Genomic DNA, 12,684 nt, shown 5'->3' with positions numbered 1-12,684 from the left:
AGTTCCCAGCACAGGTGGCGTGGGAGGGCAGAGAGGGCTGGGAGATGTTTCTGAACTCCCCTGGAAACACCCCATTCACCAGAAGGACCAACTTGCCCCCAGATCACTCCTAAAAGTGGTCTAGACAGACTGGTCTTGCTCCCAGAGCCCCATTCATCTTTGGGTGGATCCCGGGGTAGAAGGAGAAAGGGGGCAGGAGGCTCTTGGCCAGTGGTCCAAGGCAGTCAAGGACCTTTCCTCATGTTCTCTAACCCCAGACACCCCTGAAGTGGGACAGCTGCTTTTGATAACACCCTGACACTCCAAGTGGAATGCTGCAGGCCAGAGGGAAAACCTCCCTCCCTCTCTAGAGCAGGATTTGCTCCTGCCTGCTCCCGCACAAGGAAGCTGTCCTGGAGGAGGTCCTGCATTGTCACGGACAGCAGAGCTTATAGGGGACAGCTGGACCGTGAGACAAATCATGCCAAGTCCATCAGGGCCACGTAAAATGGGGGGAGCATCAACCCACCTGCAGCCTGGTAGGAAGAGGCCTCTCCTTCAAGAAGATGAGGTCCATCCCTTCTACATTTTTTCTCCTGCCCCGTCTCCTCCTCATGGCAGCATCGTCTCTTCGGAGGCTGCCGTTTACAATTTGTCCCGTGACAGGATGGATTAACCCTGCCTGCAGGATGCCAGACAAGTCCATGCCCAGGGAGCCCTGGAGGGTGTTGACAGTCCCCAGTTTGGCCATGTTGGTGGTCAGGGGGAAAGGAGAGGAGTTCCCTGGGGAACCGTCAGAGGCTCTGGACAAGTCCACCGCTGCATCGCGCCAGCCGTTGAGCACAATGGGTGGATGAATGTGGGCTGCTGCCAGCTGCTCCAGGCTCCTCTGTTTGGCATCTCTCTCCGTCTCAAACTCATAGGGCCTCCTGTGCTTCCGCTCCTCCTTTGCGAAGGCTGGGGCCAGGAAACCTTCCTGTGTGGATCAAAGCCATGGAGAGGGTCACAGCTGGTCGCACACCGCCCAGGGACCACAGCTCTTCAAAGCAACAGAACTAATGGTCAGGCTCTTCTGCCTCTCCGCAGCAGCCCCGAGGGATGCCCTGTCCCAGAGCACAGCTCGGCTCTGTGTCGCTGTGCAGGGCTGGTGCAGGAGCACCCTCACACACACTGTGATCCTCCAGGTGCTGTACCCTGGGTGCTCTGCCAGCTGCTGGGCAGCCAGGCTTCAGTCCCAGGCCGGCAGCTTCTGTCTGCACTGTGTCCAGCAGCGAGAGGGGGTGAGACAGCTGGTGAATGACGGGCACCGCAGTGTCCCCTTCCCCCCCGAACATGTCGGGTGCTTCCAGTGCTGACTCTGGAAGTGCCTCCAGAGCTGCCGCTGAGCAGCCACCTTCCCAAGAGGGGAGGAGGGCTGGCAGGGGCTGAGGGTGCAGTTGGACACCAGGAGCTCTCAGCAGAAAGGACCCAGTGGCTCAGGCCATGTGTTACACACCACAAGCGGCACCAAGAGGCTGTGAAAACCCCAGCTCCACTTGGGAAACTCCTGAGCACTTCTGGGCAACGGTTCACCCCCGAGTCCCAAACCTGTCCCTGCCCCAGGGCCCCCCTCACCTTCTGTACCTGTGAGATTAACACCCCGTTACTGAAGCCGGGATCGGGGGCTTCTGACTCGGCAAAGCTGTTCCTGCTGCCGGCGTTGCTGGCCACCGCCGGGGCTGTCAGCAGGCTCTGTGTCTCGAACTGCTGGCTGGAGGAAGGCCACTTGCCCTTCAGGATGGCGTGGCAGATGTTGTCAATGCGGTTGATGATCACACGGTCCTGCAAACAGAATTGGATGGTGCCAGGCTGGGACTCAAACGACTGACTTGTGTGTCATCTCAGGACTAAAGACAAAGCCAGGCCCAGTGAGCTCAGCTGGGCAGGGAGCTGCTTTGGGGCAGGCGTGTCCATGGCCCCGGTGCTTGGGAAGAGCAGGCCCGTTGCAGCACCAGTGGGCAGCCCTGTGTGGAGGAGCAAGAGGAAGAGCTGGGGCTGTGTGAGCCACTGCTGGTCAGGGCTACGCTGTAACACTTGCAGTACCAGCAGTGTTCATTTTAAACTCACCTTAGGCCACTCAGAGAAGGAGTAAAGTGTCTTCTCCTGCAGCAGCTGGGCTATGGTCGGTGCGCGGGCATCCTGAAGGTCGTCCATCTCTCCAGGCAGGACAGAAGCAGAACTCTTGCTCTCTTCCTCCAAGTACTTCTCCGGACCATCTGAGAAAGCAACAGAGGACAGAGCCCATCACTGCCCTGCCTGTCTTACTGTCTTGGAGATGGAGCAACTCCTCGCACCTTCCCATCCCAGCGCCCAGCTGCCTCGCAAGGGTCCTGCTCCCCCACCAGCCACCAAGAGCTGCAGCAGCCCCGGGTCACGGCAGGTGGCCCATGCTGCTCAAGAAGGGCCAGTGCTCCACTGGGCCGAGTCTGGGAGGCTTGTACTGCAGTGGCCCCCACCCCGACCATCCTCATACCCCGGGCAGGAGAGGAGGAGGGCACAGGCCGTTCCAGAAGGAGCTGCTCACCAGGCAGCGCGCTGTGCCAGGCAGGTGGTCTGCGTTCCACGGGCTGCTCATGGCAGAGGGGCTGCCTGGGCTCAGGACGGGGGTTCTGGCCAGCCCTGCTGGCAAATGTAGCCACCAACCCTTTGTCCCCCAAGGACACCAGCGAGCGGGACCCCAGCTCCTGTAGAGGGGAGGCTGCTCCAGGGGCTCGGCAGCCCCAAGGCTTTGGGAGCACAGCAGGTACCTCCACCCCAGTTGGAGGTGACTGTCAACCAGAGGGAGCTCTCAGGACCGTACCTTGGCTCTGGCTGCTGCAGGCTTTCTCCCCCTCGTCTCTGTCCTCACACTCTTCTTGCTTTGCCCCTTGGGGCTGGGGGTGCAGGGTGTCTCTGCAGCCGGCCAGCCCCTCGGCCCCTCGGCCCCAGGCCTCCCCTGAGGCATGGGGGGGCCCTGCCCCGGGGGCCCCCAGCAGCGGTGTGGGCAGGCTGAGAGCCTGGCTCTGAGCTGGGCCCGGTGAGTGCTGCAGGCTGCTCTCCTCATCCAGGCCATGGTCCTCCCTGCCCTCCGGCCCGGGCTCCCCCAGCGCTTCGGGTGTCCCCAGCCCCAGCGACTCTCTCTCGCCATTCACGTCTTCTGGGCAAGTGTCCTCAGGTGTGGGGAGGCCAGAGTTCTGCTCCTTGCCCCCCAGTTCATTAGCATCGGGGCCACAACCGGCACTGGTCCTGGGACCACTCAAGCCTCCCACAACATCTGCTGCTGCCTCAGAGTTATCATCATCCTCTTCTTCCTCCTCATCTTCCTCGCTGTGGCTCTGGCTTGGCCCTGACTTTGCCTCCATTCCTTTCTCCTGCAGCAAACTGATGAACCTCTGCTCAGGAGGAACCTTTATGTCATAGTTATGAAGACCGGGACTGTAGAGCCCCACGCCCATGACCTCTTCCATGGCCCCGCGCGCAGGCAGCGCTGGCGCGGGGCTGGCGAGGTCTCCCTTCCGCGGCAAGGCTTCGCACAGCTCCGCGGGGGCAGGACCGCTGTCGGGGGTGGCCGGGGAAGGCTCAGCGTCCTCATTCTGACTGTCCATGCGCTCACAGCCCACCTGCAAACCCCCTAGGAAGGGAGTCTCTCTCATGGCATCTGCATCACAGCTGGATGGATCCTCGTCCCCCTCCAGTTTGCCCTCAGAGAGCTTAGCAACGCTGCTTCCAACATCTGTGCAACTCGGGCTGTCTCGGGCGAGGGAGCTCTGCTCGCTGTTACAGGCCTTCTCGTCGTACATCATGCACACCAGCGAGTCCGGCAGAGAGCTCTCGTCGTAGTTACTGGAAATGATGTCCCGGACTTTAGACATGAAAGTTTCACAGTTTGCATGCGGGGGACTGTGCCCAGCCTGGGACATGGGGTTGTCTACAGTTTCTAGCTTGATGTGACTCTCAGCTTCATTCTCCAGGGATTCGCAAGTCCGGTCCACCTGGCTGTACAGAGGGGAACTGTAGAGCTTGGAGTTAGTCGGGTAAAGGCAGCACAGGGTTTCTGGGCCTGGGAGCCCCGTTCTTTTATGCTGGGCATAGTTCCTGTATGCATCTAAAAAAGACAGCTGGGGGTCATTCATGATGTAGTAGTCAGTGCGATTCAGGCCATGCTTGGCGGTGCCGATCAGCAGGTCCCGGTCATGTTTGCCACACTCCCACCACACCGGCAGGTAGAGGCTCGGCCGGCACAGCTTGAGCCGCTCGTGGAGCTGCGGACACTTGAGCACCTGCTCGCGCACCTTTCGCAGCAGCTCGATACGGTAGAGGGTTCTGGCAGCACGTTCCTCCGTGATGGGCTCCACGTAGATGTCAGGGTCGGGGGGACCTGCAGCAGGGACAGTAAAGCCAAGGCCCCGTTACACAGACTGATGAGTTACTCAGAGCAGTGGTGAGCAAGGTGAGTGTGAACTCTGGCTCAGACTGCAGGTGAGGTGGGGCAGTGCTTGTAGACACCGCTCAGGCTTCTTTTCCCAGTCTCACCACCCTCCACTCATTTGGCACTGAACGGACTCACAGGAGTGAACTCGCGACTCTGGCAGCTGCACCAAGAGCGGCAGAGGATTTCAGAGTCGCTCTGAGCGCTGCCCCATCAGCGCCAGCAGTGCTGGAGCTGCCTGGCCCTGCCTCTGGCAGCTCTTCAGCAGGTTCTCAGGGAAGGGAGTCCCTCAACTCCTGCAGCTCTTTCGCCGAGGAACACCTACCTAAGGCATCAACACACACAAGGAACTGCGCCTGAGACCAGACCTCCTGACAGCTCTGAGACAAAATCCTTCCCGCTGTTGTTAAAAGCACATTGCTTTGTGTTTAAATAGCCCCCAGGCAGCTTTTCATCTGCCACGTCCTGCACGGTGACAGTTCATGGGGGCTCTGCAGGGCACCCCGAGCTGACGGCTGCCCCGTGTGCTGGCCAGGCTGCCCGAGCCTCCTGCGGCGGGTTCGGCCCCCCCTGCCCTGCGGCAGAGCTCCCTGCTCAGCTACGCCACAGCACGGGCTCTGTGCAGGCACTGACAGCGCCGGCTGAGAGATGCTCGGAAAGAAAGCAGCAATGCAGATCGCCCAAACAACCCTCAGCGTCAGTGTGGAGAAGACGTGATCTGCTGCTTCTCTCCTTCTCCTCCCTCACATCTAGAGCTGGCTGTCTTGGATAAAATTGGTTGTGATTTCATGGGCGAGCTCTGTGAGACCTGTGAGAGCAGGGGCTGAGCGCACAGGGCTGTCCTGCCTTTGCACTGCACCAGGGTAGTGGCACATGGTGGTGACAAGGCAGCCAGAAATGCACGTGGCTTCTGCAAGCCACAGCCTGCCCAGCATCTCGCTGCCACCAGCTGTCCCCAAAACTCCTCCCTTTCTCTCCATTTCTAACCTATGGATACCTGGACCTACCATTACACCCCCACAGGCTACGCAATTTCCACTCACCATCCTCCTTCCACAGTGGGAGACCACAGACATTCTTGCACATGGCCACGAAGCTGTAGAAGTACTTCTCCAGGCTCTCATCTGTCTTCTTCTCCAGTCGAGAGATAGCTCGGAACTGGGCCCAGTCAAAGATCTTTTTCTCCTGGTCATAGATAACCCCAAAGGAGGAGACGGTGCGGTAGAAATCTGCCTGCTCCCTCCTGGTCCACCTGTGGGGCAGGGAGGAGACACAGACAGCACTGAGAGACGTTCTGGTCCCAGCATGGGCACAGCACCAGGTGCGGGGTCACACAGGACTATCTAGTTACTGCCCAATGGTTTTGGGGGAGCTGCCAGGAGGAACACACTGGGGAGACCACCACAACCTGAGATCCTTATGGTGCACAGCAAGGAGAGGCAAAGGCCATGGGCCCTGTGGCTCTCAGTTCATTGTTGAAAAGCCACTCTGGGCTGTTTGAAAAGCCACAAAGTGCAGCTCCTGGCTGTGCTGCCAACGGGGCGCCGGCTCCAGCAGTTCTGGGGAGGCACAACCCTGTCTTCCCCACTCTCTTCCTGCCACATCGGGTTGTGTCATCACCCCCACGGAAAGGCCAAGTCTCTGCTCCAGGAATTAGAGAGGAAGGTCCTGCAGACCTGCTCTCCATCCAGCCTCTGCCAGAGGGAAACGGGGCCTGGGGTTCCTTGCTGTAAGAGTCCCAGTAACAAACACCATCCACCCTGCTGAGTCCTGGGACCCTGGGTGTCACCCCCTCCCCGCTGATGGTGACGTGGTTCTGTTACAGCACGGTTAGAGCACAACTTTCACTCTGAGCTTTCACCTCGTGGGGATCTCTCAAAGGAATAATTGAGGACTGAGATAGTGAAGAGCATCCTGGGAAAATACAGCACAGAGAAACAGGCCCCAGAGAACAGCCCAGGGTGCAAACTGCAGGACAAGTGCAGGAGCAGGTCAGGCAGAGCAAGGTGGGTGGTGATACGTGAAGAAAGTCAAAATTCAACTCCTCTGAAGTGTAGCTCTGAGCCAGCACCAGCAGCTGGGACATGTCAAGGGAGAACAGACGGGGTAACAGCACCCACAGCACACCCCAGATGACCAAAATACACCTGGACCAGAATTTCCACAGCTGCTCCCAGGGGTTGTGAGCCCTCTGCAGTGATTTTTCATCCCAAAAAGGAGAATAACAAGAAGTTAATAAAAAAATCAATGATGAAAACAAGGAGCCCAAAGGGGAGTTTGCTGAAAGGCCTCCAATTAAAGGCTGGTGGGAAACTGCCTAGGACACTCCTGTAAGGAGACCCACAAAAAGAAAAGCCCACAGAATTAAAGAGCAGGAAATACCAGGCAGCTGTGGTGTCCCCAGCACAACCACTGATGGCCCCACTTTGAAAAGGGGGTGGTATAACTGGAAGTCATCCAGAGGAAGGGGAGAGGAAAGGGGGAGGGAAGGTGAGTGGGCTGGAGTGGCTTCCAAACAAGGAACAGAGAGCACAGGGCAGCACAGACACCGAGCACTTATGTGGGTCCCTGCCACCGGGACAAGTTCACAGAAGACAAAGCCATTGAGGGGTGCTGAGCACAGAGAGTCCCTGTGTCAGGAGGTCCCAGGCCTGTGCACTGGGGACCAGATCGATGGAGGCACCACCTGCCGCACAGCCTCCCTGGGCTCTGCAGAGTCACCCAGGGTGCCAGGATGGCGCCACAGTCCTTCCACTTACTGGGATGCAAACACTACGGGAGCGCAGCCCAGGTTATGTCACCACCGGGCTCCCGAGGCCACGAGCAGGAGGTTAATGCAGCGGCGTGAGAGCCACGGGGCTCAGAAGGGCTGCGCACGTGCGCTGTGACAGTGCTCGCCCCTCACCCGCGGTGTGTCCCCAGTACAGCGCTGCTCAGCAGCACCCGCTCTGCGAGGGCTGGGGCGATCCTGGCCCCACAGATGCTGGATTTGACCCTGATGCGCTGTCCCCTCACTCCCTTTCACCGTGTCACCAGCTGCTGCCCGCAAACTGCAGTGGAAGCAGCTTGCCGGCCAGGCCGGCTGCTGGAGCCACACGGCTCCCTTGTGGCCGGGAGCAGCATTCCCTGCCCAGCAAGGACCCACGTGCCTATGTCCCACGGGCAGCTGCCTGCACGGACAGCGTAGTGGCATCTACCTGGGTGAATCCAGGGGGGCAAGGATTCCAACTAAATCAGCTCTGGAAAGGACCCTTCACTGCGTTACCTTTTCTGCATTTCTTTGTTCACCGAGTCCATCTCAGAGGCTCTCCTGAACATCTCGTCCTGCAGCCAGTATCCATGGTTACCGGGCACCAGCATGTCGGCACGGGGAGGCAGCTCTTTGCGGTTGCAGCGCTGGTAGACAGTGACGAGCCTCCGCAGTCTGGCTGTGAGGGCAGATGACACAGGCCAGCAGGATCTGTCTGAGTCGGAGCCATCCTGGGCTTCAAACATCAGCAAGGACATTAGTATTTAATGCACACTCAAAGCCACAGGTTCACACATCCCTCTGGCTGGTTCTGAGAGCTGCCTCCCCCCTTTCCCATCCCATGGGGGACACCAGGGATCAGTCATGAGTGGGGCTCTGGCGACTATCCCTGGGTCTCCACACCCCAAAAGCTGCTGGCTCACAGCCTCATCATGTCTGAGCTTCCTTCAGAGAGGGCCCAGAGGCAGAGATGAGGGTAGAAATGCCGGCCCCAGGACAGGCCATGCATGGGAGAGGGCTGCAGCTCCCTGCTCCGCAGCAGGACCAGCCAGCCCACGGCACTGCCACTGCAGAGACCCTGCACGCTCATCGCAAGCAGGCGGCGGCACAGGCAAGGGCAGACTAACGGTTCTAGTCAGCCCTGGCTGCCTTTGCCTGGAAACACTCTCTTTTGAGACCCACAAGGTCCATTCCTGGGTCACTTGTGACTCTGCATGGAGGGCCCCTGACCCGCCTGACGCACCAACACCCAGCTGTACGTCCCCAGCCCAGCAGCACGTCCCGGAGCCCAGCAACGTGTCCCTCCCACCAGGAGCACCAGCCTCAGCACTCTGGCTGTGCCGCGCCAGCCCCTGCGCGGCTACACACTGCAGGAGATCCGGCCTCACCTGCCGCTGGCTCGTCCCGCTTCTCACTGGCTTCGCCCACCCCAGCAGCCACGACGTCCTGCAGAAGGAAACCATCAGAGAGGGCTCTCCAGCCCCGCACAGAACCCCCGCACCCGCCGGCCCTGGCAGGCTACGGGGTGGCAGGATGGGCAGGGCTGCGTGTCCTGTGCCCTCAGCACATGAGGTCAGAGCAGCGTGGACAGGGGAGGTGACAGGTCTGAGGGACAGTGCTGTCCATTCCAGGCCTGGAGGGGATGTTCACCACAGGGACACAACTGCGCAGGATGTCACAGTGCGACAGCCTCCACTGCTCAGATGAACCCTGCACCCTCCCGTGCTGCCCTGTTCACTGCTCTTCCTCTCTCCTGAAGCCAATTCTTTTGGGACACCCCTGACTCCTTTGCCAAGGACCCAAGTGGTTCCCAAAGCCGCATGTGATCGCCAGCGACCTTGGCTGTCCCCAGCCTTCAGTCCCCTCCAGCTCCCATGGCGCAGATGCCACCCAGGGCTGCAGGGAACACCCAGAGGCAACAGCAGAAGACGTGCTCCAGCAAGCAGAGACCACGCAGACAGTGCGGCACAGAGCTGGCACAGCGCAGGGTCACCAGCAGCGCCGGCTCCTCGGTGCCTGTGGCAGAGCTGAGGCAGCCAAGCCCACAGCGCAGGCCGGGACAGCCAGCCCGGCACCAGCAGATATGCATCCATCACTGGGAATCCCACTCACCTCCTGCTTTGGCAGCCCCTCCAGCTTTTCTCCACTGCTCTCTTCCTTTTCCACGCTGCCCCTGGGTAACAGAGTGAATTAGCCCCTGGTAGCAGCAGCACAGCGCCTGGGCTGTGCCAGCTGTCAGCAGGAGGGAGCGGAGGATGGTGCTCATGCCACCCCTCTGCCTCGGACTGGGGAGGCAGGACCCCCCGTCTCCCCCTGCCCGCTGTGAAGTTTGCTTCCCTCCTCCTCCCCGCACACAGCTCACCCCACGTCACTGCCCACCGGTAACGCGGCCCCAGCAATGAGCCAGCCAGCCCCCGAGAGCCTGGCTCTATCCCCTGCCCACCTTTCAGCAGCATCCTGGGCCCCGTCGCTGATGCCCTGCTCCGCAGAGAGCAGCTTCTCGTCCGGCATGCCCACCTTCTCCAGAAAGCACAGTGCCGGGTCCGCCCGCATGGCGTTGTACCGCTCGTAACCTGCCAGCCGCCACCGGCCATCAAAAAGAAGAAAGATGGCACAAAGCTAGGCCTAAGCCTGGTTCAGGCAAACCTCCTGCTCCGTGGGACCCAGCTCCCCACCTGGCTCTCACTCTCTGAGCTGCTGTGACAGCAATTCTCACCCCCAGAAATTCAGCACACTTTCCCAAAAGCTGCTAATTGCCCTGCAGCCCCTGGGCAGAAGGCAAAGAGAAAGGTCAGGCTTTCCATCACACAGCCCTGCCCGGGATGCAGTGCACACCTGGAGCTGTGCCCAGCACCTGCAGTGGGTGCAGCTGGGAGCAAAGAGCCCCGTGGCTCCTGGAAGCCCCACGGAGACATCACGGCAAGGCTAGGGATGCCAGGAGAGGCTCTGGGCCTTCCTTCTCGCCTTCACGTGGTGACTGCAGGCTGCTCCTGGCAAACCAGAGTCTGCCAGGAGACCAGTCACGGCCATGGACACCACAGTGTGTCCGCCACACCACTGGAACAAGCCAGCAGCGCCGCAGCTGCCGGCACCTGGGAGAACTGCCCGGCCCTGTGTGGCTGTGGTGCACGGCCAGAGCTCCGGTACCCGGCCGGGTGCTCCACTTGGGTCCCTCGTGCACCAGCACCCACCAGACAAGCTGGGTACACACCGTGCTTGAAGACGCCGATTAGCAGGGATTTATCAGCTTCAGCATTCCACCAGTCCACTGGGATCTCCACGTAGTCGATGTCTGGCAGCAGCACGTCCAGCTCCCTGCAGCACACAAGGGGTGAATGCCCCTCTCCCAGCACCACCAAACACCGGAGGGCACTGAGCGCTGCTGGGCAGGGGCTGGGGCAGACAGGAGCCATCACTGGCTGGCTTGGGGACCGGGCCATGCCACGGCCTGGTGTACATCTGTAGAGATGGAGGGGCTGCACAGCCCCTCTCCCCTCCCACCACAGCAACGCCACAGGACTGGAGATCCCATCTGATCTGAGCAGCGTCTCTTGGGGGAAAACACTGCAAACTTACCAGCCCCAAAAGAACAGTATGTCTGGCGGGGTGGGCTGCAATGTCCCCTCCCGCACAGACTCATGCTGGTGGAGCTGTGCTGGGGAAGGTGGCAGCCCCTTCCTCTAGGAAACTGAACTCAGCATGTCACACCATGAGCTGAGTCTTTGCAGGAAGGCCAGGAGCTGGCAGGCTGCAGGCTGAGCAGCAATGAGCCTGTTGGCCCCCTTGTCTTCAGCGCTGGGAAGGGACTGCAGCCCAGAGCCACAGGGCATGCCCTGCTCTGAGGCCTGGTCCTGGGAACCGGGCACAGTGTCTGTGGGCTCCCACTTTGGATCAAAGGCCAATTTGTCAAGCAGCATGTGGTGACATGTTCCTGCAGGGTGTCCCCAAATGTCCTCACCCACCCCGGGTTGGTGCTGCAGCCTCAGAGCTGCCTCGACAGGGCTGCCACGGCCACGGCCCTGCCCAGGCAGAGCTGCTGTCCAAGGATGAAGTTTCACCTGAGCAAGATGTGAGGATGTGACCCCAGCGCTGTGGTGAGCCCAGCCGTGGCTGCGCTGGCGGCTGTGGCAGAGCTTGGGTGCTGCCACCACCTCCCCAAGAGGCATCCCAGGGATCACCGTAAGGTCCCTACCTGGCAGGGGTCCCCTCAAAGGCTTTGTCCGCAGCCTCCCCAAGCACTTCAGCCTTCAGGTAGTAGAGCATTCGCACCCGCAGCAGAACCCTGTCCCAGGGCAGCAAAGAGGGACACATGTTAACACACAGGTGCCCAGGCACCAGTCCAGGGTCTGGCCGGACAGCCCTCACAGAGCGTTTGCAGGGGGACGCTCCAAGGGCGGGTGAGGCCAGGGAACCCTGCTCAGCACCGTGTTTCCCCACGTGGGAGGACCCACTTTCTCAAAGCAGGATAGGCACCAGCCATGTGGTGCTTCGCTAGTGTCCAGCCCTCTGATCACAGAATTGTAGAATTTCTTGAGTTGGAAGGGACCCCCAAGGCTCATGGAGTCCAACTCCTGTCCCTGCACAGGACACCCCACAGGTCACCCCGTGTGTCTGAGGACGTTGTCCAGTCTCTTGAACGCTGTCAGGCTGGGCCGTGACACCTCCCTGGGGAGCCTGTTCAGTGTCCAGCACCTCTGGGGGAAGAACCTTTTCCTCATGTCCAACTGACCCTCCCCTGGCACATCTGCTGCCATTCCCTGGGTTCTGTCGTTGGTCACTAAAGAACTGCTGGGGCCCAGCAGCTGGGGGTTTGCTGCTCAGGACACAGCTCCCATTAGCTGGAGGAGCACCCAAGAGCGGTCCAGCAGCCGGAGCTGGTGATCCTGCATGGGCCGGGAGCCCTTTGCAGCTCCTCCCGCCTCCCTGCGCTAAGGCCGGCAGCCCCCGTCCCCACGAGCCCGGGTGGGCCCCCACACTCACTTATTGCAGTGCTGCTTGAGGTGCTTCTTGTAGCTGTCGTCATGCAGGACGACCTCGGGGTTGCAGGTGGCGAGCCAGTCCGCGTTCTTTATCTCGGGAAGCAGCATCTGGTTCTTTGTCTTCTTCCCTTTCCTGCCTCTGGGCACCGGTGCTGACAAGCCTGTAACAGCAAGTGGCAGCCGGTGAGCACCGCGGGCACCGCGGGCAGGCCGGGCGCTGCTGCTGCGTGCACAGCTCCTGGCCACAGGTCGGCGAGACAGGCTGGGAAGTGCACGGGGTGCACAGAGCACGGGAGGCTCCATCCCCAAGAAACACTTGGGGATCACCACAGAAATGGAATTGCTGCGAGTTCTCAGTGCAATACTGAGCCCAAAGGATAACACGGCCCCTTGATGTGTCAAAACAGCACAGAGCATAGAAGGGACCTTGTTCCTGCGCACAGCCTTACCTAGATGCTACAGCCAGCTCTGAAGCTCACCCTACGGGGACAACGCGCTGATTTGGGACAAGATTTCAGACAAGAGGCTCC

The 12,684-nt window shown here is 60.4% G+C and overlaps 1 protein-coding gene across 16 annotated transcripts in view; it reads right to left on the bottom strand.

Annotated features, from left to right (window-relative positions):
* Nucleotides 1-12,684, bottom strand: part of CHD6 (chromodomain helicase DNA binding protein 6) — an 88,621-nt gene that overhangs the window by 8,728 nt on the left and 67,209 nt on the right. For 12 of the 16 annotated variants that reach the window (XM_082065356.1, XM_082065362.1, XM_082065348.1 and 9 more), the window contains 12 exons: nucleotides 12,156-12,315; nucleotides 11,368-11,457; nucleotides 10,387-10,490; nucleotides 9,619-9,748; nucleotides 9,288-9,348; nucleotides 8,564-8,621; nucleotides 7,692-7,911; nucleotides 5,470-5,678; nucleotides 2,819-4,375; nucleotides 2,086-2,234; nucleotides 1,594-1,800; nucleotides 509-955 (listed from right to left, as the gene is read on the bottom strand). In XM_082065356.1, coding sequence (XP_081921482.1) covers nucleotides 509-955; nucleotides 1,594-1,800; nucleotides 2,086-2,234; nucleotides 2,819-4,375; nucleotides 5,470-5,678; nucleotides 7,692-7,911; nucleotides 8,564-8,621; nucleotides 9,288-9,348; nucleotides 9,619-9,748; nucleotides 10,387-10,490; nucleotides 11,368-11,457; nucleotides 12,156-12,315 — 3,392 coding nt within the window. The remainder of the gene's footprint in view (nucleotides 1-508; nucleotides 956-1,593; nucleotides 1,801-2,085; nucleotides 2,235-2,818; nucleotides 4,376-5,469; nucleotides 5,679-7,691; nucleotides 7,912-8,563; nucleotides 8,622-9,287; nucleotides 9,349-9,618; nucleotides 9,749-10,386; nucleotides 10,491-11,367; nucleotides 11,458-12,155; nucleotides 12,316-12,684) is intronic. The other 4 variants (XM_082065358.1, XM_082065360.1, XM_082065350.1 and 1 more) reach the window with 1 other exon arrangement.

This window comes from Streptopelia decaocto (genome assembly GCF_964273445.1).
Source record: "Streptopelia decaocto genome assembly, chromosome: 14".
Lineage (NCBI taxonomy): Eukaryota > Metazoa > Chordata > Aves > Columbiformes > Columbidae > Streptopelia > Streptopelia decaocto.
The sequence above is the reverse complement of the archived record's forward strand: the minus strand, read 5'-3'. Positions and strand labels throughout refer to the sequence as shown.